Raw genomic sequence first — 26,807 nt, 5'->3', positions numbered from 1 at the left:
GAAAAAAAAAAAAAAAAAAAAAAAAAAATGCCTCTATTATTCTGTGAGCAACAAACCAAACTGGGTTGGAGGTCTCAGACAATTTGTTCATATGATTGCAAAGACACAGAAACTCCTGGATTGGAGAGGGCTCCCCTGAAGGCTCCCAGATTGGAGAGGGTGCAGATCGGGCTGAGAGGCCTCCCCCGCCTCCTAGTGCACGAATTTTGTGCACCGGGCCCCTAGTCTATAAATAATTACTATTTTGATCCTTACTCTCATTTCTTACAGCTTGTTAATTTTCCTGAGATTTCAGGTGTAGTAGAAAATGTATACATATTTCATTATAAAATATTTTTCTTCTTTCTCTGCCATTTGGTTTTTATTTATGGTTCTTTTGATTAGTCATCACATAGCAGTGTTCTTGCTAGGAGCTTTACACAGTCACATTAATTTTCATATCGTTCATTAAAATCGACCTAGCACCCAGAAAGACAGGTGCAGGAGCCAGAAGTCCTATATTACAGCCCTTGATGCTGTTTTCAGCTTTAAGCTCTTTGATCTTGGGAGTGTTAAGTTACTTCTGAGGTTTTGGTTTATTTCTTTGAAACGTGCATGCTTTTCATTTCTGAAGTCCTGTGATTCAAAAGCAGTGATCTTAGAGTACAAGAGACAAAGTGAATGTTTGTCCATCTATGTCTGCATATGTTGATAATTTCATTAAGAGACAGTGCTTCATCTCATTTCAATTGGCCTTTGTAACTAGGAATATTAAATTTTATCTGGGTTTCATATAGATGATATCTATGTCAATAGAAAATATTTCTTTTGTGTATTTTATTATTTCAAAATTTTAAGCTTAAGAAATGGGAATGTACAATACAGTAGGTCCTCAGGTTATGTAGAAGATCCGTTCCTAAGGCATGACATAACGCGATTTTCGCCATAAGTCGGAACCCACCTATGTCACTCACATCGAGCACATACACAGCAGTAATGAAGTGAAACAGTAAAAAAAAATGTAAAAGAAAGATAACAATTCCTGACCTTTACTTGTGGTAAATAAATAATAAAAAACATAAAGCACATACGTATATACATCAAAATGATGGAACTTTTTTTCTTTTTATAAATAAATGGGAGATGGCGACATAACCACGAAACAACGTATGTTGAGTCCATCGTAACCCGAGGACTGTCTGTAGACACTCATCTGCTTCTTACACATAATAGAGCTTCAGCATCTCTTTATTCACTATTGTTTCGAGTATATACACAACTTTGTTCATGCACATCATGATTTATCCATTTTTCTCCATGTATAAACATTAAGTTGTTTATTTGTTTATAAATAACTAGAGGCTCGGTGCACGAATTCATGCACCAGTGGGGTCCCTCAGCCTGGCCTGTGGGATCAGGCTAAAACTTGCTTTCCGACATCCCCCGAGGGGTCCCGGATTGCTAGAGGGTACAGGTCAGGCCAAGGGACCCCACCAATGCACGATTGGAGAAAGGGAAAGACATGGGAGGTTGGCCAGCCAGGGAGGGATCGTGGAAGGGTGTTTTGGCCCGTCTCACTCAGTCCCTATCTGCCAGACCCCAGCAGCAAGCTACCTACAGGTCCGAGTGTCTGTCCCCTGGTGGTCAGTGCACGTCATAGTGAGTGGTTGAGTGGCCTTAGCATATCATTAGCATATTATGCTTTGATTGGTTGAATGGACGACCAGACACTTAGCATATTAGGCTTTTATTATAATAGGATGATATTGCAGTGAAAAATATTTTGAAGTGTTTTATTGTAAAATATACATACATGCAATTTACCATTTTTAAGTGTGTAACTCAATAGCATTTAATACATTCACATTGTAGTGCGACCATTACCAATATTTATTTCTAGACATTTTGCATCACCCGAAACAGAAAATCTATACGAGTTAGGCAGTAATGTCCCATTTTCCCTGCCCCTAGTAACCTCTAATCTATAGTCTCTGTCTTTATGAATTTGCCTATCTACATATATATAAAAGCTTAAGTGACCTTTATGACTGAACAACCTTTATGACACTCAGCACAGGAGCTTGCTCCCTGGTGGTCAGTGTGCTCCCACAGCCAACTTCCTGCGGCCAGCCAAACTCCCATGGTCCCTCCTCCCAGCCCCCATCGGCTCCCATCTGGACTGGGTGAGACGGCCCTGATTGCTGGCCAGGCCAAGGCACTCCACCCATGCACGAATTCGTGCACCAGGCCTCTTGTTTTAGATGACTGCATATAAGTGCAGTCATGCAATATTTGTCCTTTCGTGTCTGGCTTAATTCACTTAGCATAATGTTTTCAAGGTTCATCCATGTTGTAGCATATATCAGAACTTCATTACTTTTTATGGGTTCTTAACTCTCTTTGGCTAGTATGAATAATGCTATACAACTATCAGTTATTTGAGGTATTTACCTAGACATTACTGGCAAATATAATACCATGTTTAACATTTTGAGAAGCATGAAACTGTTTTTGCACAGCAGCTCCACCAGTTTACATTCCCAGCAATGTAATATGATTCAAATTTTTCCACATCTTATCAACATTTGTTATTTTCTGCTTTCTTAATAATAAAAGTCATTATAGTTTGGGGTTTCATTTTCCCAATGACTAATGATGTTCAGTCTTTATATATTTTTTTTTTTGCCATTTGTGTATCTTTCTTGAAAATTGGGTTGTTTGTTTTGAGTTATAGTAGTTCTTTATATATTTTAGATATTAGTCCCTTATCAGATATGATTTGCAAATATTTTCTCCCATTGTGTGAGTTAATCTTTTCCTTCTTTTTTAAAAATATATTTTTACTGATTTTAGAGAGGATAATGTCCTATGTACACTTGAGAAAAATGTATATTCTAGAGTTTGAAGTAGTATTTTTTAGGTCCAATGGGTTTATAGTGTTGAAGTTCTCTATTTATTGCTCTTCTGTTGATTATTCATTATTGAAAGTGGGTTAATGAAGTCTCTAATGTAGAACTGTATTCTTTCAGTTCTGGCATTGTTTGCTTTATGTATGTAAGAACTCTGTTGGTAGATGTATATATGTTTACAATTGTTTTCTCTTTTTGCTTAATTGAACCTTTTATCAATATATAATGTCCTTTGTCTTTTGGAACCTTTTTTGACCTAGTATATTTTGCCTGATAATACTAAAGCAATCTTAGCTGTATTTTGGTTACTATTTGCTTGCATTTTGTTGCTTTCAATGTCTCTGAATCTAAAATGAGTCTACGATAGACAGCACATAGATGGATTCTTTTTTAAAATTCAACCTGTCAGTCTCTGCCTTTAGTAGAGTTTAAGCTGTTTACATAATCAAGTAATTACTAATCAGGCAAGATAATTCTGCTAACTAGGTATTTGTTTTCTAGGCGTTTCCATCCTCAGTTCCTTAGTTAACTGCCTGTTTTTTTCATTGAATTGAACTTTTATCGTGTACCAGTTTTGTTTTTCACCTTACCTATACTGTATAATTTGAAGTTTTAAAAAAAATTTTTGGTGGTTCTCTTGGGGCAGTGGTTCTCAACCTTCCTAATGCCGCGACCCTTTAATACAGTTCCTCATGTTGTGGTTGACCCCCAACCATAAAATTATTTTTGTTGCGCCGAGACTGGTTTGGCTCAGTGGATAGAGCGTCAGCCTGTGGACTGAGGGGTCCCGGGTTCGATTCCGGTCAAGGGCATGTACCTGGGTTGCGGGCACATCCCCAGTGGGAGATGTGCAGGAGGCAGCTGATCGATGTTTCTCTCTCATCGATGTTTCTAACTCTCTATCTCTCTCCCTTCCTCCCTGTAAAAAATCAATAAAATATAAAAAAAAGATCATCTTTTAAAAAAAATTATTTTCGTTGCTACTTCATAACTTAATTTTGCTACTGTTATGAATTGTAATTTAAATATCTGATATGCAGGATGTATTTTCATTGTTCGCGACCCACAGGTAGAGAACCGCTGTGGGGGGGTTACAGTTAACATCTTAAATTTATAATGTCAATTGAATAGCGTACAGATACTCTGCTCCTATACTTCTTTGTCCCTTCCCCTTTATATTTTTTACTTTCACAGATTACATCTTTATATATTTGTGCCCATTGATATCAGTTTATATTGTCTTATTTCCATTTTAAATCATATAAGAAAAAAAGAGGACTTACATAACAGAAATACAGTAACTTTTATTTGTCTTTACCTAAGTGATTATCCTTAGTAATGTTCCTTATTTCTTCTTATGGCTTTGAGTTACTGTCTGGCTTCATTTCATCTGAATATGTCTCATAGCACTTCTTGTAAGGTATGCTTACTGATTCCTTTTTAGCATTTTATTTGTATATCTTTTTCCTAATTACTGTTAGGTTTGTCCATAGTTTTCATTAGCTCATTGAGCACATTTAAAATTTAACATCTTTGACCAGTAATGCTAATGTCTGGACTTCCTCAGGATAATTTTTATACCCCCCCTTCCCCCCCGTGAATCACTATAGTTTTTTCTTTCTTTGTATGTTTTGTAATTTTTTGTTGAAAACTGGATATTCTAAGTATTTAAAAGATGTTAACTCTGGAAATCTGATTCTTCTACTCCTCAGATATTACTGATGTTTTGCTTGTTAAAGGCCTGTGACTTTTCCAAACTGTTTTTGCAAAGTGTGTATTCCTTGTTGTCACTGAAATTTCTATTCCATTATCTCTATCTACATTCAGCCTGAGATCTGACAAAGATTTCCATAAATGTCTGGCTCCAAATAGGGTAATGGTGGTGGTGAAGGGTTCTGTCTCTTGGGGTTTTTTGAATTTATTGGGGTGACATTGGTTAATAAAATTATATAGGTTTCATGAAGTAAAATTCTGTAATTCATCATCAGTATATTGTATTGTGTGTTTACCACCCCAGGCCAAGTTTCCTAACATCTCCATTTATCCCTCCTTTACCCTTTTCTACCTCCCCCACTTCCCCTTTCCCTCTGGAAATCACCAGTTTTCTGTGTTTATTGCTCAATCCCTTTACCTTTTACTAGTACACCCAACCTCAACCCCTCTCCTCTGACAGCTGTCAGTCTGTTCTCTGAGTCCGGTTTATTCATTAGATTCCACATATAAATGAAATGAAATCACAATAGTATTTGTCTTTCTCTGACTGGCCTTATTTAATTTAGTGTAATGGTCTCCGGGTCCATCCATGCTCTTGCAAAGTGTGAGATTTCCTTATTTTAGGCCGATTAAAGTTTTAGGTGTCACTTGGGAATCTGCTGCTTCAGAGAGGGTCATAACTGAGGCAAACATCAGCACAGATCCCTCAGGTATCCACCAGACTAACCACAGCACACCCAGCATATTTGAAGGACAAAGTCCTCACACAACCTGCCTTTTAGCACCAGGCAGCCACTCCCAGAACACAGGCCACTGAGGAATGGAGTGGTAGCTATTGGTTTGTTGTTGGGTTTTTTTTTTCCCCCCCACTTAGGTAAGATCAGCCGCCTCTCCCTTTATTAAGCACTCCGCTAGTTGTCATAAGTGTCCAAGCACTCTTTCTTGCTCAAATATTGATTCACTGGGAGCTAGTCTGCCATTTTTCCGCTATTCAATTTTTTGTTTATTCATGCAAATACAGTCATGCACCACTTAACAAGGATAAAAAAGAAAAAAAGAACCACTCAAAAATGAAGACTGCAGGAACTGAAATGACGAATGCATTACATGGGATCTCATTGTAGTTTTGATTTGCATTTCACTAATGACTAGTGAAATTGAGGATCTGTTCTTGTGCTTATTGGCCATTCACATATTCTCTTTGGAGAAATGTCTATTCAAATCCTTTGTCCATCTTTGAATTGGCTAGCTACTGTATATTCTTGAGTGTAGTTTAACATGATTCTCTGTCCCCTGTATTTCCTGCAAATTGGTGCTAGATCTAGAGGCTTCAATAGAATTGGATTTGATTTTGGAGCAGTGGGGAGAGAGAGAGCATAAGCATATAAAATATTTGTTATGTCTCTTAGGCTAGCTGCTACTGCTCATTGGTTAACTCTATTCATTAAGGGTTGAAGAGATACTATTTCTGTGTTAATCTGTTTTCTATTTATTAGCTGAAACACTTCCATAAAGAGAAGCTTGCCCTCATCTTCATTGCCCTGAGGTACATCTCATTGACAAAATGCATGATAAATGCTTGGTTCTAGCTTTTATTACCTGTTTTTGAAAATAATGCATTGATTCTCTGGCAACTTTCAAAAATGACCATTCAGATTTTTTTTTTAGATTTAAACATACTTGGTGTGCTTATTGTCCTCTGAGTTTACTTATGCGTTCTCTTGTTATGTCCCTTAAAATTTTCATTAGCTTGTTTGCTCTCTAGTGCAACAAGGTAGATGAGGCTTTTGTATTTTTTGTGTTAAGACTTGGGGTCAGCCAACTCTCTGGAGTCCCTGTGTTACTTTTATGGGGAAATGATATTTTGTATTCACTGGCTTTGCATAAGGAGTTATTGTGACTAAATACATGTTTTGTCTTGTGTTTTTGTTGTTTGTTAAGACAAAATACATGATTTTTTAAAAGATAGTCTTTATTTTATTTTTTAATATATTTTTATTGATTTCAGAAAGGAAGGGAGAGGGAGAAATAGAAACATCAATGGTGAGAGCGAGTCATTGATTGGCTGCCTCCTACACAGCCCCTACTGGGGATCAAACGTGCAACCCAAGCATGTGCCCTGACTGGGAATCAAACTGTAACCTCCTGGTTCATAAGGCAACGCTCAACCACTGAGCCACACCAGCTGGACTCCATCATGGTTTTATACTGATGCTTCCACTTTGAATTCAGGTGACATAGATTTTACATCTTCAGTCTCACATTTGTTACTCCTTTTTCCCATGTGAAAATCAAACCTCAGTGACTCCAATATAATATTGATTTGATGAATCCCATAGTCACAAAGTATCAGAATACAATACCAGTAGCAATATAATTCTGAGATATTAAGAAAAATTCCATACTTTGCCTTTTGGGTTATTTGTAAGGAACTTTCATAACAGTTGATTTTTTAAAAAAATATATTTTATTAATTTTTTACAGAGAGGAAGGGAGAGAGATAGTTAGAAACATCGATCAGCTGCCTCCTGCACATCTCCCACTGGGGATATGCCTGCAACCAAGGTACATGCCCTTGACCGGAATCGAACCCGGGACCCTTCAGTCCGCAGGCCGACGCTCTATCCACTGAGCCAAACCGGTTTCGGCAACAGTTGATTTTTTTTAAAAAATTGATTTTAAGAGAGGGAAAGGGAGAGGGACAGAGAGAAGCATCAATGTGAGAGTGAAACATCAATCCGCTGCCTCCTACATGTCCCCTATCCGGGATTAAGCTCTCAACCAATTGAGCCAAACTGGCCAGGGCACAGTTGATTTTTATTTTGGTTCAAAGCCACTTAGGATTTCTCTGTTAATATTATTAATAAATGCACATTTTGGCCTATTTGCTTTTAACTTTTACACATTGATTTTTTTTAAATTTGATTTTCAGTATGTGCATTGTTTAAAAGCAAAATATTTTCAGTAAATATTCACACATATACAAGGTGTCCCAAAAATATGTATGCACACTTTGAATAATTATAAAGACAGTGTTGCCTGGCTAGTGTGGCTCAATGGTTGGGCATCTACCTAGAAACCAGGAGGTCACGGTTCGATTCCAGGTCAGGACATATGTCTGGGTTGCGGGCTTGATCCCTAGTAGAGGGTATGCAGGAGGCAGCCGATTAATGATTCTTTCTCATCATTGATGTTTCCCTCTCCCTTCCTCTCTGAAATCAATAAAAATATATATATTTTAAAAGGCAGTGTTTATGAAAATACATTTTATTTTCAAAATGTAATATAATGTAGACATAGTGTGTGTATACATTTTTGGGACACTCTGTATATATGTATGTAAGTATGTCTTCATATTTCCATCTGACTTAGCGAGAAAGCTTATGATACAACCTTGCCTTTTTTCTTTAATCTGTATATTCTGGAAGTCACTTCATAATAGTATTTAGAGCAATTACTCAGTTCTTTTTATATCTGCAGGTTACTTACTCAGTTGTGTGTATGTATCCTGATGTATTCAGCCATCGATGGAATGTTGGGTTGGTTTGTGTGTGGTGGGGAGAGTCTGTCCTCCACCCCTGACCCTACATTACAAATAGTGTCAGTGAATAGCTGTGTGCATCCTTAAAAAAAACAAAACTATTTTGGCCCTGGCTGGATAGCTTAGTTGTTTAGAGCATCATCCTAAACAAGGATGTGGGTTCGATTCCAGTCAGGGCACATATAAGAATCAACCAATGAATGCTTAAATAAGTGTAGCAACAAGTATCTCTCCCTCTCTCTCCCCCTCTCTCTCCCTCTCTCTCCCTCTCTTCCCCTCTCTCTCCCTCTCTGTCCCTCTCTCCCCCTCTCTCTCCCTCCCTCTCCCTCCCTCTTCCCCTTTTTCCCTCTCTCCTTCTCCATTCCTTTCTCTCTCTAAAAATCAGTAAGTAAAGAAATAAAATAAAAGACTGTTTTGGTCAGTGTATATTTGGGAAAGATTTCTAGAATTGGGATTGATGTTCATAAGAGTTGTGCTATTTTGCATGCCCATCTTAATGTATCAGATTATCTGTTTTAGACTTTGCCGATTGTATAATTGAGAAATTTAATTCAAGCATTTCTCTTAGCAAGGTTTAGTATCTTTTTCATATGTTTAAGAGTCATTTGTCTTTTTTTTTCTGTGAACTCTTTATTTTTCTAACTCATTTTTAGGTAGGATTGTTGGCTTTTAAATCTATTTTTAGAATTTATGTATTTGGAATATTAACAGTTTCACTGTTTGGACTTCTGTGTATTTGCCATACATAAGTTTCAATTAATTAAATCTGTCATTTTCTTTTGCCTAATTCTACAATAGGCAGAAATAATGTAGTCGTGTAAAATAAGTTAAAAGTTTTAATTAAATATATTTGTAAAAATATACACTTAGTCCTTTGTAATTATGTGTTCCTCTTTCTTCTAGGCAAGGATAAAAGCCATCAATACGTTTTTTGCTAAGAATGGTTTTCGATTAATGGATTCTAGTATGTATAGTCAGCCCATTCAAACTCAAGCACAGTATGCCTCACCAGTCTTTATGCAGCCTGTATATAGTCCTCACCAACAGTACTCCATCTATAGTATTGTGCCTCAGTCTTGGTCTCCAAATCCTACACCTTACTTTGAAACACCACTGGTAAGTGAGATCTTTACAGAATAATAAAAATTTTTTCACTCAAGCTGAAATTTGAAGAAATCAAGCTAGAGTGGGAGTTCATTTTTTGTTTTGTTGATTGTTTATTTTCTGTTTTTTAAGTAATGATGAGGATCTATAATATCCCATAGCAAATGTATGCATATGACTAAATGTTTCTATAATTTTATTCTTTAGATTTTGCTGTGTGAATTAAAGTTAGAGACTGGATAAATCCATTGATTTAAATTGCTTTTAGTTTTGTGAAACTTAATCAAAGAAAGTGTTTGATTTATGAAGTAATGGACCAGTGATTTCTTGTTCTGTAATGTACTGCAAAAGTGAAAAAGTAAAATGTTTAAAATTATTTTGAGCTAGAAGAAATTGATGCTAGGTTAAGTCGTCAGAAATTTCTTATGGCCTTCACATCAGATGCTGCCTTTACCAGTAACTGTTTTTAAACATTAAAATTTTCTTTTAGGCTCCGTTTCCAAATAGTAGTTTTGTGAATGGCTTTAGTTCACCAGGATCTTATAAAACAACTGCTGCTGCTGCTGCTGTGAATATGGGTCGACCATTCCAAAAAAATCGGTAAGATAAAAATCATGACTGGAATTTATTGTAAGCAGTTCTCAGTAGTTCTTACAGAGTCACTGTGTTCATTGCAATGCTTATTTGCAGATTCAGTGGAAAGGAATTTTTTTGTTTTGCACAAAATATATGAGTGGTTTAATCTAGAATTTATAAACATGCTTTGACCTTATGTTGATAATGGGATAAAAGGACTTGGGGCTGAGATGGTACATGCTGATTTTTTTTTAAAATAAAGGGAACAGGAAATGTTCTATGGCAGCAACACAAAGTCCAGTGTGTAAGTGCCTTTAGTGTATTAAAGAGAGGTAACACAAAGTGGTTCCCCCACTGCCCCAAGCACCCATCTAATCCCATATCCCTGTTATTTCGACATTATTGACTATATTCTTCTTGCTGCAATCTGCATATCTGTGAAAGCAATTTTAAAATATATATTGTTATTTTTTCATCACTATTTATTCCCCCTATGCCCTCTTACCTTCACCCACACTCCCCCCCCCCGCTTTTTAAAAAAAATTGATTTGAGAGAGAGAGAGAAACATTGATGTGAGAGAGAGAGACATCAATTGGTTGCCTTCCATACACACCCCAGCTGGGGATGAAACCCACAGTCTGGGTCTGTGCCCTGACGGGAAAACAAACCCACCACCTCCAGGTGTACCTGACAATGTTCCAGTGAACTGAGCCATACCAGCCAGAGCTAAAGTAACTTTTAACTAATAACTAAAAGTACTGCCCAGCCCATGTGGTTCAGTGTTGAGCATCAACCTAGGAACCAAGAGATCACGGTTCAATTCCTGGTCAGGTCACAAGCTCAGGTTGCGGGCTCTATCTCTAGTGCATGAGGCAGCCAATTGATGATTCTCTCATTGATGTTTCTATCTCTCTATCCCTCTTCTTTCTTCTGTCTCTAAAAACCAATAAAAACATATAAAAATATAAAAGTACTGATGTTTGCAGATGCTTGATTTAAAAATACATTGTTTTCATGGTGTTCCTTTATTGTTACTTGTCTTTGCTGTGCTTTCTTGGTGAAGGGGGTAAGCCAAATAAGAAAGCCAAAAATGACAGTCAAATCATCTTGGCTTTAATGGAGGTGTACTTATGTTATTGAAAATACAGGGCAGATTTATTATAATTTTGCTTGTTACTCGAAACCATTTGTGTATAATTCTTTTCCATATGTTTGACCAATGCAGGTTGCTGTTAATTTTTAATTACAGAAATAGCACATGAATACTTTCTTATATAAATGCAAATATTACAGTAAAGTGTTTTGACACCCCTCCCCCCCAACCAAATCCTTGTTTCTTTATTTCTAAGAAGTGACCACTGCCAGACCTTTATTTATATCAGTCAAGGAGAAAGTAACGACATAGGGCCCTCATGCAGTTTATTATATTGTATTGGCCTTATAACAGCCCAGTGATGATCACTAGACCTACTTAGAGAAAATAGGACTAACTTCAGAAGTCGGGGCATTTTTCTACCTTTCATACTTTGTCTTTCTGTCACTATACTTCTTCCTTTCTATCTTTTATCGCTTATTTCTTTCTTTTGCCCAGATTGAGATTGTTAGTCCCTCTCAGTGAAGGGTAAGATTATGAGATCTGAGGGCTGTTTAAACCTAACTTGTCCATTAGGTCTCTTGAAATGCAATGAGAAAATTGAAGTGAAAGTTTTTGAACAGGTAATGTAAATAGCGTAGCTACTTAATGGGGTCATTTTCAGATATGGATAATATAAATATATTGAAAATTACGTGTTAGTTGACATTATATTATTTTAATTGCGACTAAAAACCTACTTTGTGACAGAAAGTATCTGGAAAAGTATCATCTCATATTAAACTCAGCCCAACTCTATAGAGCCAACAGTGGATGATAGAGTGTTGGCCTGTGGACTGAAAGGTCCCAGGTTCGATTCCAGTAAAGGGCACATGCCCAGGTTGTGGGCTCCATTCCCAGTAGGGGCCGTGCAGGAGACTGCCCATCAATAATTCTCTCATCATTGGTGTTTCTATCTGTCTCTCTCTGTCCTTTCTTCTCTGAAATCAATAAAAACATATTTTAAAAAAATTTATAGAGCCAAGATCCTCAGTTGCTTGGACTTAACTTTAGATGTTTTAACGATTGATTAAACTCCATCTTCTCTCCTTTACCATAGCTTTATCTGCTTATAAATTGTACGAGTTGGGTGCCTATGCACATGATCCAAGATAAAAGTTACTTCTGTTAGAAGTAGCTTTCTTTGTTTTGTCTTGTTTTTACCAGATTTCATACCTTAATTCATGAAGTCATGTCAGGCTATTAGTTGTATTATATCTTCCTAGTTATATTTTATGTCCCACGTATGGATCATTGAACAACAAATTTCATTTGGCAAGGGATACTTAGTAAGAAGGTAGGATTTTAATACATTCCTTCATTTTATTTTTTTTAAATATCATTCCCTTTTTATACTTTTTTTCTGATTTTCCCTTATGAAAAAATTTTTTAAGTTTTATTGATTTTTTTTTTTTAGAGAGAGAGAAGATGTGAGAGAGGGAGAAAGACATAACAATATGAGAGCATCATATCAGTTGGCCGCCTCTTGCATGCCCCTCCTGGGGATCAAGCCCACAACCTGAGCATGTGCACTGACCGTGACTCGAACCAGCAACCTTTTAAAAAATTATTGATTTTAGAGAGAGGAAGGGAGAGGAGAGAGAAACATTGATTGCCTGCCTTCTGCATACCCTCTACTGGGGAAGGATCAAACCTTACAACCCAGGCATGCACCCAACTTGGAATCAAACCAGCAGCTTCCTGGTACATGGGACGACACTCAAACAACTGAGCCATACCAGTTAGGGCTCTCCCTGTGAAAGTTTAATACTGGAGATTATGTATGTATGTCTGTACTTTATACATAGAATTAATAAGAAATTAATAAGGTAGATGCTTGACACAGATTCATTAATAAGCTTAAAGCCTGGCTGAAGACTGCAGCTTATGTTAAAGAAAGAAGCTAAAATCATAGTTTTAGCCTGAGTATCTCAAAGAACTTTGGATTTTCCCCCAAATGTCTTTTAACAACTTTTTAATGTAAAATTTCTTTGCCTGTTAAAAAATAATATATCTAGGACATAAAAGGGTTTATATTTTTATAAAACAATTTTATGTTTAACTTAATTAATGGAAAACCGGAAACAGCAAAAAACAGTTTTTAACTTGGCCTATTAAGAGTTTCTACCATTAAGAAGAAAGATGTTCTGTCTGTCTTGATTTATCCTCTCATATATATGATCATTATTTCTCATAGCGTGAAGCCTCATTTTAGGGCATCAAGTGGTTCAGAACACTCAACAGAGGGATCTGTGTCATTGGGGGATGGACCAGTAAACAGATCTGGTTCAAGAAACTTTCCAGCTGAACGGCATAACCCTATAGTAACAGGACATCAGGAGCAAAGCTACCTTCCGAAAGAGACTCCAACTTTGCCGATTGAACAGAATGGGGATTATGGTAGGGGCAGGTAAGTGAATATGGTAATAAATCTGGAAGGAAATAAGGTGTATGAAACTCCTTTTATCATAATGTGAGTATTTGGAAACCATGATCTAGTGTTAAGTAAATACATTTTACGTAATAGTTTTTCATAATTATTAAGAAATTTAGAGTGTTTATATAGAATGTAACTAAGTTGGATTTATGAAAGTTATTCTGAAGTTCACAAAGAATGGTTTAGAAAGATAAAATCCCATCTGCATTATAGTTTTACTTTCCCACAACTATCTGATTGATTGATTGATTTTAGAGAGGAATGGAGCGAGACATTTGTTGATCCACTTATTTCTGCATTCATTGGTTGCTTCCTGTATGTACCCTCATGGGATTGAACCCCCCAACCTTGGCATATCAGAGCAATGCTGTAAAACCAACTGAGCTACCCGGCCAGAGCTAATTTCTAAACTAAGGGAATATGGTTATATATAACCTAACTTGCCTGAAAAAAACATAACCCTAATCTGCTCCTGGTGTGGAGAGAGTGCTTAGCTTACTTCGTGGTGGTGGTGGTGATCGTAGTTGAAGTTTTTGGTAGATTTGCTCAGGATCCCTTCAGAAGAATACATATTTATCCTATATAATAAAAGCCTAATATACTAAGTGTCCAGTCGTCCGGTCAGCCATTTAACCAATCAAAGCGTAATATGCTAAGGCTTCTCAACCACTCACTATGACATGCACTGACCACCAGGGGGCAGACGCTCTGACTGGTGGGTTAGCTTGCTGCTGGGGTCTGGCTGATCGGGACTGAAGGAGACCAGCTGGACATGCCTAGGAGCCCTCCTGGGTCCCTCCCCAGCTGGCCAACCTCCCTGGCCTGATTATGCACCGGTGGGGTCCCTTGGCCTGGCCTGTGCCCTCTCACAATCCAGGCTGAGGGACACTACACCCCCACCCCCACCCCTGCTGAGTGCATGAATTTCGTGCACCGGGCCTCTAGTCTTTTAATAATAATGGAAGTTTAGATGTATAGATACTTAAAATAGAAATACACTCATTTTTTTATGAAATGTATAAATTTGAAGAAACTTATGAGTTCGCCCTCCCACCACCCTTTTTTTGTTTTGTTAAAAGGAGAACTCTTTTCAGAGGTCGAAGACGACGAGAAGATGACAGAATCCCAGTAAGTATTTTTTTACTTTTAATTACTGCTGTTAATTTTTCTTTTCTTTTGTGATTTACTATGCCATTGACTTGTGGTCTACCTTGACTTTTAGGTTTCTACTTGATTGATTTTTAAAAATATATATATTATTGATTTCAGAGAGGAAGGGAGAGGGAGAGACAGAAAGAAACATCAATGATGAGAGAGAACCATTGATCGGCTGCCTCCTGCACGTCCCCCCTTGGGGATTGAGCCCATAATCCGGGCATGTGCCTTTGACCAGAATCAAACCTGGGACCCTTCAGTTCACAGGCTGACGCTCTATCCACTGAGCCAAACCGGCTAGGGCAGTGGTCGGCAAACTGCGGCTTGTGAGCCACATGCAGCTCTTTGGCCTCTTGAGTGTGGCTCTTCCACAAAATACCGACTTCTGCGCATGGGCCACGAAGTTTCAATCGCACTGTACGTACGTGTGCGCCCGCACGTGGTATTTTGTGGAAGAGCCACACTCAAGGGGCCAAAGAGCCACATGTGGCTTGTGAGCCGCAGTTTGCTGACCACTGGGCTGGGGCTACTTGATCGATGATAGTATGCAGCATGTGCTTGACCCTGAAATATACACCATTATCACGCTCCCTCTACCCTTAAAATGCACACATAGTTAAGGATTTGACCTGTGTTTCTCACTTTCTTAAAAAATTACTTGAGTATCTAATATTTTCACATGGTTTAAAAATAAAAAATATGAAAATATTCTATGAAAAGATTAACTCTTACTTTACTAACAGACATTTAAGCAGTTTGAATCTTCTGATTGTATATAAGTGCTATTACAAACAGTGCAATGATAACCTCATAAAATTATTGTTTCCTATGTATTCAGTATCTGAAGGAGAATCTCTAGAAGTGGGATTTCTGGGTCACAATTTAATAAGTTGCTGCTAAGTAGTTTTCTATAGGGGTTGTGCTGATTTTCATTCCTGTTTATCCATAGTCTTACAGAGGATATGATTTTATTTTTTTAAAGAATAGTTTATTAATCACTAGAGAGGAAGGGAGAGAGAAACATCGATGTGAGAGTACAACATTGATCAGCTTGCCTCCTGCACGCCCCCCACCAGGGATTGAGCCCACAACTCAGGCATGTGCTCTGACCAGGAATCGAACTGTTAACCTTTTTGGTGCATGGGACGACGCTCAACCAACAGCCACACCCGTCAGGGCAGGATATGATTTTTTGCCAATCTGATAAAGCATATCATTAATTTTTAAAGCTCTGTTGGATGGTGTTAGAAACTGTTATACTGTTTATTAATTGTTTGGAGTCAATTTTCTACCTGCTGTTAATTCTTATATCCACTAATCTTATAAAATCGCTTAAAGAAAAATGTTTATAGCTAAGGCCTAACATTCTTATTTGAATCTTAATGCCTCAGATTATTCATATTTTGATTTTTTGTGTGTGTTTTTCATAGTGACTACTTACCATTTCTTAAATGGGCCCAAAAAGTGTTGAGGAATGAAAATGATGTAGGAAGATACAGAGGTCTCAAGAAAACTCTGTCTAGAATTTACAGATATATCATAAATGTGTAATATAATGCTTATTTTACATGTATAACTAGTGAATTGTATACATATATAAGTAGTATACATATAGCTTACTGTTGGTTATACATATAAGTTACACATACACCACATTTATAAAGTATTAAAAGCATACACATTTTCAAAGAAGAAAATGTATTGCGTTATAACAAAGAATAGTCCTTAGGGCAAACTATGAACCCTTTAAAACAGTGTTGTTTTTTCATTTATAGCTTTCTATACTATGGGCAGCCATGAGATTTTAGGCAACAACTTTTTAAAGATACCATTGAAGCAGTAACATCCTCAAGTGGCCATGAACAATTGAGGAGAGGAGAAATTAGGTTTGAGGTCTGCTTAACATGTTAAAAAATGTCTGGATTGAGGACTGAAGATTGAGATGAAGAAAAAGGAGACAGGCATGTTTTCCAGTAGGAAGGGCAGGAGTGAGGTGCCCTTGTGCAGGAGGGCGATGTTAGCTAGAAATAAAATTTAGGATTTGTAAACTTACTCATAGTAACTGAAGTCATCTGAGTAGATGAGGTCATGGCAGGGGACTCTGTATAGTGAGTGATTTTTTTAAAAAGGGTCAAGAATGGAACCTTGGGGAACATAGTGGCTTTGGGTTGAAAAATGAGATTGTTCATCATGTTTGAAGTATCTAAGTAAAGTCTGAGTGGCAATGGCTGATAGGCAGGCAAATGGGTATCTGGGTTTCAGGTGAAGGTCTGGGCTGAAAATAAAGTGTACAACTCAATGATTTTTGGTATGTTTTCAGAGTTGTGCAGCCAAAAGTTACCAAAAAGTAAAAAATTGTTTTAAGGATTGTTTGCATGTAGATAATAGTTAGAGTCATGAATAAAGGGTATCATCACACAGGGAAAGTATGGAATATGGAAAGTGAGAAGTAATGACTGTATAGAAATCAAAAACCATCAAAAGAAGTAGGCAGGCAGAGAACAGCACATGATTATCAGATCTGTGCATCAAGAGAAAGGTGTGTCACAGAAGCTAAGGGAGAAATGAGCTCCCAAAGGAAAGAATGTTTACCATGCCAAATGCTATAGTGAGGTCATGGAAAAAGTCTGCCAGCTTTTGCATTGTGGAAGGCATTGGTGACTTGTCAAAGCAGTGGTATGATGAGTCCAGAGGTGAGGAGGTAGAGGAGGAGGTACAAGTGAGAGGTTTGTCAGAGGATATAGAGAGTGGTTAGGGTGAAAGGGACAGATGAGATTTTCAAGGAAGGATATTGTTCTCTCTTGAGACTGTATGGAAGGGTGAATGATGATGGCAAATTTATGTGAGGTAGGGGGTTTTTTTTTTTGTTAGAAAAGGAGGTATAGCTAATTTAGAAAGCAAAGAATAGTGGAGATTGATTAGAAGGCTTAGGAGTGTGGCAAAGTTTGCAAAATAAATGAGAGGGAGCTAACTAAAGGTATGGAGGACTGATAGACTATGGAAGCGCATGTTCTCTTCAGCAGCACATATACTAAAATTTGAGCAATGTAGAGAAGAATTACATAGCCCTGTGGAAGGATGACTTGCAAATTTGTGAAGCATTCCATATTATAAAAAAAAAAAAAAAAGACTAATAAGAGCTCAATTGAGATGAGAAGCCAAAATTTATAGGGAAACAATTCTGTACATTAGGGTAGAGTTTGTTTTTTGAAGTTTCAGCTTCTGTGGTACAGGGTTAGAGAATAAGGTAGTCATATGACCTGTTTTATGATTTGTGTCTTTTAGAGACCCCAACCTTCAACAGCTGAAGCAAAGGCTCCAACACCAAAGTTTGACTTATTAGCCTCAAATTTTCCTCCTTTACCTGGAAGTTCATCAAGAACACCAGGTGAACTTGTTTTGGAGAGTAGGATGTCTGATGTTGTTAAAGGTGTCTGCAAAGAAAAGGTAAACACTGAAACATCCAATCTTCTACCTTTTGGGGACTATAGTATTAGCCTATGTTTTAAGTTATTTAGGTTTTTGTTCTTGATAAGTATTTCTAATATAGTTTTAATTCAGGGGATTGTCAGTATACATTGAGTATTATAAAAAGATTTATGATAGTCCTGTGGCCACGTGGCTCAGTTGGTTGCAGCATCGTCCCCTACGCCCAGTACATCAAAAGGTTGCAAGTTCGATTCCTCCTCAAGGCGCATACCTAGGTTGCGGTAGGGGAGGCAACTGATCAGTGTTTCTCTGTCTCTCTATCTCTATCTCTCTCCGTTCTTCTCTATCTAAAATCAGTTAAAAAAAATACTCAGGTGAGGATTTTAAAAAAAACTAAGAAAAATATTTACGATAAAGCTACAAATAAAATATTTTGTCATTTTTACATGTCTTTGTCAGTCACTCAGCTTGATAGAACTGATTAATGCAAGCCAAATGGAAAGTGTCATTTCCACTTAAGTGCCTGTAATTAACCAATGATATAAATGAGAATTTTAAGCTAGTTTGATAAACTCAGTTTTTAAATAATGGAGAGTGAATGTCAAAATGTTAGGATATCTCATCCTATAATATTTTTGAGTTAGACCTCTTAATATGGTAAATTCCCATTCCCCACAGAATTTTCTTATGTTCTGCCCCCCTTTTTTTCTAATTCTATTGTTATTTTAATAGTACATGTACACAGTATACCTAGGCTTGTAATGGAAATAGTACCCTGCAACCACCTTCAACTCTAGCTTTTCTCTTGACATTTGTTCCTGTATTTCTAATTAACATGGTTATACTGCTATTTTTTTTTACCTTTCAGTTATAGACATCTATTAACTTTACATTCTAGAAGCTAAGTATTTAGCCCTCTTAAAGCAACATATTCTTCTCATCCTCCCAGTAGATTTTACTTTATCATATCTAGGGTACCATCAATTATAAGATGCCCAATTACTTTATTTAAAATTTAATTAACTTCATTTTTTTGTTAATCTTCACCCAACGCTATTGTCCCACTGATTTTTAGAGAGAGCAGAAGGGAGTGGAGAGAGACAGAGAGAAACATCAATAGGAGAGAGACACATCAATTGGTTGCCTGCCACACGGGCCCCAACCAAGTCCAGGGATTGAGCCTGCAACCAAGGTGTATGCCCTTGACTACAATCGAACCTGAGATCCTTCAGTCCGTGGGCTGATGCTCTATCCACTGAGTCAAACTAGCTCGGGCTATGTCCCATTATTTTAGTATCACTAAGAAAAAAAATTATTGCTAGTTAGAGTAGGATATGCCATCATTGTAAGTCACACCTCAGTATTACATAACTTTTCCCTAACAGCCTCATAGTATACTGTTATTATTTCTCCTTTTTTATATTCTCCATGGCCTGCACAGCTATGTTCCTGGGATGTCTCTTCACTACCAATCCTGGGAATTTTCCTTACTCTACTTGGTTAGATCCCCCCTTTTTCTTGCTCTTGTTTTACTTTCCCATATTATGGTGAGTAACATCTTCCCAAGCTTCCTGAATAAAGGGCTTTTAGTATAAATTTGTAGAGATCTTGCATTCTGAAAATGTTTTGATGTTCTCACACTTGATTAGTAGCATATCTAGTAGAATTCATTCTATTGATGGACATTTGAGCTGTGTTTTCTTTGAAATTTTGAAGACACTTTATTGCCTGTTTTAAAAAGTGCAGTATTTTAGTTATTTTGTCACTTCTAAGATTCATATATTTCACCTTTGAAAATCAGGCTGTCTTTTTTTATCTTTATTGACCCCCTCCAGTTCACCCCTCATCCAAGTCTTCATCATCCTATTGTCTGTGTCCTTGGGTTATACATATATGTATTCTTTTGTTACTTCCCTTCTGTGTTGTATGAAATATATTGCTGTTGATGTAGGTGACTATTTTATTTTGAGCTATTGTGTAAGAATATAACATTAATTCATTCTATCATTGATGGACTAATGTTTTTTGTCGGTTCATTATTATAAGCAATACTGCTATGAATCTTCAAACTTTCTGTTCATGTGAGCAAGAACATTTCTAAGGTATAATTGCTGAGTGATAGGGCTTTTTTTTTTAATCAGTAACATTTTTTTTAATATGTATTTTATTGATTTTGTACAGCGAGGAGGGAGAGGGATAGAGAGCCAGAAACATCGATGAGAGAGAAGCATCGATCAGCTACCTCCTGCACACACCCTACTGGGGATGTGCCCGCAACCCAGGTACATGCCCTTGACAGAAGCGAACCTGGGACCCTTCAGTCCCCTGAGCCAAACCAGCCAGGGCAGTGATAGGGCTTTTTAAAATTTGAATGACTCTTGAGGTTAAATTACCTTTTTTTTTAAATTCTCACCCAAGGGTATTTTTTCCATTGATTTCTAAAGGGGGAGTGGGGGAGAGAGAGAGACTCACCTCTACTGGGGCTGGGGAACCTGCAAACGAGGTGCCCTTGCCTGTGCCCTTAACCGGGAATTGAACCTGTGACCCACGGGCCAATGCTCTAACGACTGAGCAACTGGCCACAGCTAAATTATCATTTTTATATTTATTGGCCATTTGAGTCTCTTTTATAAAAAGAGTTTTTTAAATATTTTGGCACATTGGGTTATCTCTTATCTTACAGATTCATGGAATTTAAACAGTATTCTGGATACTAATTCTTTGTCAGTTATGTATATCACTAATGGTTTATTTTCAGTCTTATGTATTTGTGGGTAAAAAACAGGTTCTTAATTTTAATATGGTTATATTTGGCAGTATTTCTTTGTAGTTTTTTTTTTCCTCCTTTTTCTTTTTGGCTTAGGAAATAATCTAGCTTCCAGAGGTTCATTTCAGAAACTGTGGTTTGTTTATTTGTTTTTAAATATATTTTTATTGATTTTAGAGAGGAAGAGAGAGGGAGAGATAGATCCATCAGTGATGAGAGAGAATCACTGATTGGCTGCCCCCTGCACTCCCTCATTTATCCGGTAACTCAAGCATGTGCTCTGACTGGGAATTGAATCGTGACCTCCTGGTTCATAGGTCAGCGCTCAACCACTGAGCCACTGCAACTGGGCTAGAAACTATGGTTTTGATCCCTCATTCTCCCAATGACGTTTATCTTTCCACCCATCCCACCCCACCGGGGGCTTTTAGGATATTTTATTTATTCCTGGTATTCTGTGGAATTTCATGATGATGTATCTTGCTATGACACTCTTTGTTTTGTTTGGTTTTAGTCATTGTACTGGATACCTTGATGGAATTTTTAAATCTGGAAACTCATGACCTTCCATGTGGGATAAATTTCCTGTACTTCTCTCTGATAAATCCTTCACCTCTTTTCTTTTTTTCTGGAACTCTTAATTTGATATTGGACCTTGGTTTGCTTGTTTTGGCTTTCTTAATTTTGAGTTTTGTACTTGTCTTATTTTTCTTTTTCTTGTTTTAATTCTGGTAAAATACACATAACATAAATTTACTATCTTAACCATTGTTAAGTGTGTGCAGCTCACTTGTGCTAAATACATTCATGTTGTTGTGTAATCAATCTCCAGAACTCTTTTAGTCTTACAAAGCTAAAATACTACCAGTAAACAATAAATTCCATTCTCCCTTCCCTCAGCCCCTGGCAACCATCATCCTACTTTGTCTCTATAACTGATTATTTTAGTTGCCTCATATAAATAGAATCATAGAGTATTTTGTCTTTTTGTGGCTAGTGTATTTCACTTGGCATGATGTCCCCAAGATTGATCCATTGTTGTGGCATGTGTCCTTTATTCCTTTCATTGCACAGTAACATTTCATTGTATGAATATATAGTAGCGCCCCCCCCCCATCTGTAATTTTGCTTTCCATGGTTTCAGTTACCACAATTTAAAACTATTAAATGGAAAATTCCAACAATTAACAATGCATAAATTTTAATTGAGATTTTTAAATGGATTTTTAGAGAGAGATGGGGGGGAGGGACATAGAAACATCAATGTGATAACAACAAATCAATCAGCTGCTTCCTGCACACCTGCTATCGGGGATCAAGCCTGCAGCCTAAGCATGTGCCCTGACAGGACTTGAACCTACTATCCCTTGGTTCACAGGATGATACCCAACCAACTGAGCCACACCAGCCAGGCAACAATTCTTAAGTTTCAAATTTCATGCCCTTCTGAGAAGCGCGCTTGGTGTGTGAATCATTGTCAGGTGTATCCACAGTATATACACTATCCAGCCTTTAGTCTCTCTCAGTTATCTGGTCACATGTCACTATAGTACAGTGCTTGTGTGCAAGAAACTCTTATTTTACATAATAATGGCCCCAGAGCATAAGAGTAGTGATGCTGGTGATTTGTATATGCCAAAGAGAAGATGTAGAGTCTTCCTTTAAGTGAAATGATAAGTGCTGTAAATAAGATATTTTGAGAAAGAGAGATGACAGACCACATTCACAAAACCTTTATTACAGTACGAGAGGCCTGGTGCACAAATTCATGTACAGGTGGGGCCCCTCTGAGTCGCCTGCAGGGATTGGCCTGAAACCTGGAGTCCAACAAAACCTGTAGTCCTACACTGCCTGCAGCTCCTACCTGCTGCTCCTGCTCATCCCGGGCCCCACTGCACCTGCTGAGGACTCATGCCCAATTAGTCCCAATCAAGAGAAGTTCGAGCTGCCACAGCAGTGCTCACCAGCTATGAGCCCTGCACCTGGCGCCCTCCAGAGAGGAGTGACCTGCGGGATCAGGCTGAAACCGGCTCTCTGACATCCCTCAAGGGGGTCCCGGATTGCGAGAGGGCACAGGCCAGGAGGAGGGACCCCATCAGTGCACAATCGGTCTGGGGAGGGACTGCAGGAGGGCTCCAGGGCTTGTCCAACCCATCCCACTCAGTCCTGATCTGCCGGACCACAGCAGCAAGCTAACCTACCAGCCAGAGCGTCTGCCCCCTGGTGGTCAGTGCACATCATAGAGCCATTGAGCGGCCTTAGCATGTAATTAGCATATTATACTTTGATTGGTTGAACAGTTGAGCATATTAGGCTTTTATTATATAGGATATTGTTGTAATTTTCTGTTTTCTTTCTTTTTTTTTTTTTTTTGTTATTAGAGGCCCAGTGCATAAGATTCGTGCACTGACGGGGGCTGGGAGGTGGGGGCAGGGTCCCCTAGCCCAGCCTGTGTCCTCTCGCAGTCCAGGACCCCTTGGGGGATGTCCACCTGCTGGCTTAGGCCAGATCCCTAGAGGCTTATCTGTTCACCAGTTGATGAACATTTGTGTTGTTCTCACTTTTTTGGCTATTATGAATAATGCTACTATGAACATTTTTGCTTAAATTTTTTGCAGGCATGCTTTCTCTTGGGTACGTACCCAAGAGTGAATTATGGTAACTCTAACTTTTTGAGGAACTGCCTCACTATTTTCCAAAGTGGCTGCACCATTTTACATTGCCACTTTCTATGTATGAGGGTTCCAATAACATTAGTTATTGCCTCTCTTACTGATTATAGCCACCCTAGTGAGTATGTAGTGGTTTCTTGTTGTGGTTTTGATTTGCATTTCCCTAATGACTAATGATGTTGAACATCTTTTCATATATTCTTGTTGGCCATTTGTATATCTTATTTGGAGAAATGACTATAAGTCTAATTTTAAAATTTTATTATTTAATTATAATTGACATTCAATATTATATTAGTTTCAAATGTACAACATAGTGGTTAGACATTAAAGTCAGTGGTTCTTAACCTTGGCATTCTAATGTGCAGCCAAGGTTGGAAACCACTGTGCTAAGTGATCCCCCTGATGAGTCTAGTACAGCGATGGCGAACCTTTTGAGCTCGGCGTGTCAGCATTTTGAAAAACCCTAACTTAACTCTGGTGCTGTGTCACACATAGAAATTTTTTGATATTTGCAACCATAGTAAAACAAAGACTTGTATTTTTGACATTTATTTTATATATTTAAATGCCATTTAACAAAGAAAAATCAACCAAAAAAATGAGTTCGCAGGTCACCTCTGACACGTGTATCATAGGTTTGCCATCACTGGTCTAGTACCTACCTGACACATTACATAATTATTGACTACATTTCCTATTGACTACATTCCCATGCTGTATTTTACTATAAATGTAATTTTGAAATATGTTTTCACTTTAAGGATAATGAAGAGTTAAGACAAGGGGATAGTTGCCCAGTGCCTGCAGAGGATGAACAGACCGACTGCACCGCTGCCCAGCAACTCAATACAAGTACCGGTCCTTCGTGTACAGCTGAGCCTCCTGCATTGAGGTACAGTTTTTGATATGGAAAGATCTTCCACATTAAGATTACTTTTTCTTCTGATCATTTGCTCACCTGTTTCTGTGTACTATATTACATCTAATGTAAAATTCTTTTTTTCTTAGCACAACTCATATAGAAAAGGATCTAGTGGAGGATTCCACTGTTCAGAAGGATGTTCTCAACTCAACAACTATATCAGTTTCTTCCCCAAATCCTGTAAAGCCATCAGGGACAAATACTGCTTCACCATGTGATAATAACATAAATGCAGCTGTAACTGTGGCCCTACAGGTAACTTGGTGAATTTAGTTTATGTGAGAAAAATACCATCGGTTTAATAATGAGCATTCTCACCCCCTCCCCCACCCCCATGCCCATAACTCTTTGCTGTAGCAGAGTCATTTGGAAATAGCCCAAATTGGGGTTGCCTACATCCTGCCAAAAAGCTAAAGGACTTTAAAGTCACTGTGAAAAAATGGGGAATTTTAGTCATGTTGAGGGAGTGAAGTTACTATTCATTCTGTTTCTTTTGATTGCTTTTTTCTGATCATATTATAGTTAAGTGAAACTTCTTTCTTGTCTATGTTATGTTGTATGAATCATTTTGGGGTTAGTGTGAAGAGGCTTTGAGCCTCTTGGACTGTGTGTGTGTGTGTGTGTGTGTGTGTGTAATGCTTAACAAGTCTGTGGAACCCATGAGGGAATGCTAGTTTTTATTCAATTTCCAGAATTATTTTTATAATTAGGGAAATACAGAAAAGCAGAGGTGGCGGTGGGGGGGGTGGGGGAGAACCACAAAATTTACCTATAATCCTTTCATTTAATGTGTGTATGTATGTATGTATTATTATTGTTATTATTTTATTTTAGAGAGAGAGGAAGGAAGAGGTTGAGAGAGAGAGAAACCAACTGGCTGCTTCCTGCGTGCCCCCACTGGGGATTGAGCTCCCAGTCCAGGCATGTGCCCCGATCAGGAATCGAACAGGCATCCTCTTGGTGCATGGGATGATGCTCAACCAACTGAGCCACACCAGCCAAGCCTTTTATTTATTGATATAGCTAGTAGTATTTTGGTATAGCTATTTCTTTTTTCTAGGTTAAGAACATTTTATCCCTGGCCTGGTAGCTTGGTTGGAGCATCATCCCGATAATGCCAAGGTTGTGGGTTCAGTCCCCAGTGAGGGCATATACATGAATCAGCCAATGAGTACATAAATAAGTAGAACAATAAGTCAGTTTGTGTCTCTGTTTCTCTCTCTCAAATCAATCAATAAATTTTTTTAAGGTCTATTTTATCTTGTGATTTAATAATATAATCCTATCTAATAATAGACAAACATGGTAATAAACCGTACCTCTGACATGCTTCCCATTGGCTAATCAGGACGATGTGCAAATTAACTGCCAGCCAAGATGGCAGCCGGCAGCCAGGCTGCTGAAGCGAACAGGAGGATTGCTTGCTCCAGTGATGGAGGAAGCCAGGGTTCCCCCCCTGCCACTGCCAGCCTCTGAGCTGCACTCTAAGAAACAATGTTGCAATTAAAGAAGCTAAACATACCACAGAAACCTGCTTTCAGCCAGCCGGCCTCAGAGTTGGAGCTGCAACAGTGTTTCAATTATAGAAGCCAAACAACCCCAGATACCTGCTTTCAGCAGCCGAGGTCTCAGCTGGAGCTGAGCCTCAGAGCTAAAGCCGGCTCTCAGTTCAGTGACAGTCATAGAAGAAGGTAAATAAATCCCAGAATAAAAAGAAAAAAAGGAGAGGTTGGGAGCTTCAGTCACCCACCAGCCTGAAAACGGCCCTCAGCCCCTCACCCAGACTGGCCAGGCACCCCAGTGGGGGCCCCCACCCGAAAGGGGGTGCAGGCAGCCTGCAAACAGCCATCAGCCCCTTACCCAGGCTGGTCTTATATTCATACTAGAGGCCTAGTTCATGGATTCCTGCACCAGTAGGGTCTCTTGGCCTGACTTGTGGGGATCAGGCTGACACTGGCAGTCCAACATCCCCCAAGGGGTCCCATATTGTGAGAGGGCACAGGCCAGACTGAGGGACCCCACCAGTGCACATTTCTGTGCACCAGGCCTCTAGTCCTATATAATAAAAGAGAAACATGCAAATTAGCTGTCCCTCTGCTATGCTCACATGCCATGCCCACCAGCCAATGAGAAGCAAGTATGCAAAATAACCCAACAAAGATGGCGGGTAATTTGCATACACAACATAGTGGGAGAGATGGCAGCTTGGAGGAATGTGGCTCCCTCAGTCACTGGACGGAGAGCAGAGCAAGAGAGCTGGAGGCTTGGGGGAACATGGCTCCCTTTGTCATTTGGGGAAAACCCAGAGCCCCAGAGCATGGTGAGCACCAGGAATTCTGGGAATAGTAGTTTTGGTGGCAGCCCCAGGACCGGAAGTGGAAACCCAGAGTGCAAGGAGCACCAGGAATGCTGGGAATTGTAATTCTGTTGGCAGACTGATCTCCTAGACCAGCGGTTCTCAACCTAT

At 38.5% G+C, this 26,807-nt stretch overlaps 1 protein-coding gene across 8 annotated transcripts in view; it reads left to right on the top strand.

The window, feature by feature from the left end:
• LARP4 (La ribonucleoprotein domain family member 4) overlaps positions 1-26,807 on the top strand; it is a 70,025-nt gene that overhangs the window by 38,588 nt on the left and 4,630 nt on the right. For 7 of the 8 annotated variants that reach the window (XM_015559643.1, XM_006757090.2, XM_015559644.1 and 4 more), the window contains 7 exons: positions 9,046-9,258; positions 9,737-9,846; positions 13,153-13,365; positions 14,472-14,520; positions 17,833-17,994; positions 24,180-24,310; positions 24,427-24,595. In XM_015559643.1, coding sequence (XP_015415129.1) covers positions 9,046-9,258; positions 9,737-9,846; positions 13,153-13,365; positions 14,472-14,520; positions 17,833-17,994; positions 24,180-24,310; positions 24,427-24,595 — 1,047 coding nt within the window. The remainder of the gene's footprint in view (positions 1-9,045; positions 9,259-9,736; positions 9,847-13,152; positions 13,366-14,471; positions 14,521-17,832; positions 17,995-24,179; positions 24,311-24,426; positions 24,596-26,807) is intronic. The other variant, XM_006757092.2, reaches the window with a different exon arrangement.

This window comes from Myotis davidii, unplaced genomic scaffold (genome assembly GCF_000327345.1).
Source record: "Myotis davidii unplaced genomic scaffold, ASM32734v1 scaffold233, whole genome shotgun sequence".
Classification (NCBI taxonomy): Eukaryota; Metazoa; Chordata; class Mammalia; order Chiroptera; family Vespertilionidae; genus Myotis; species Myotis davidii.
This window is presented reverse-complemented; position numbering and strand designations above follow the sequence as displayed.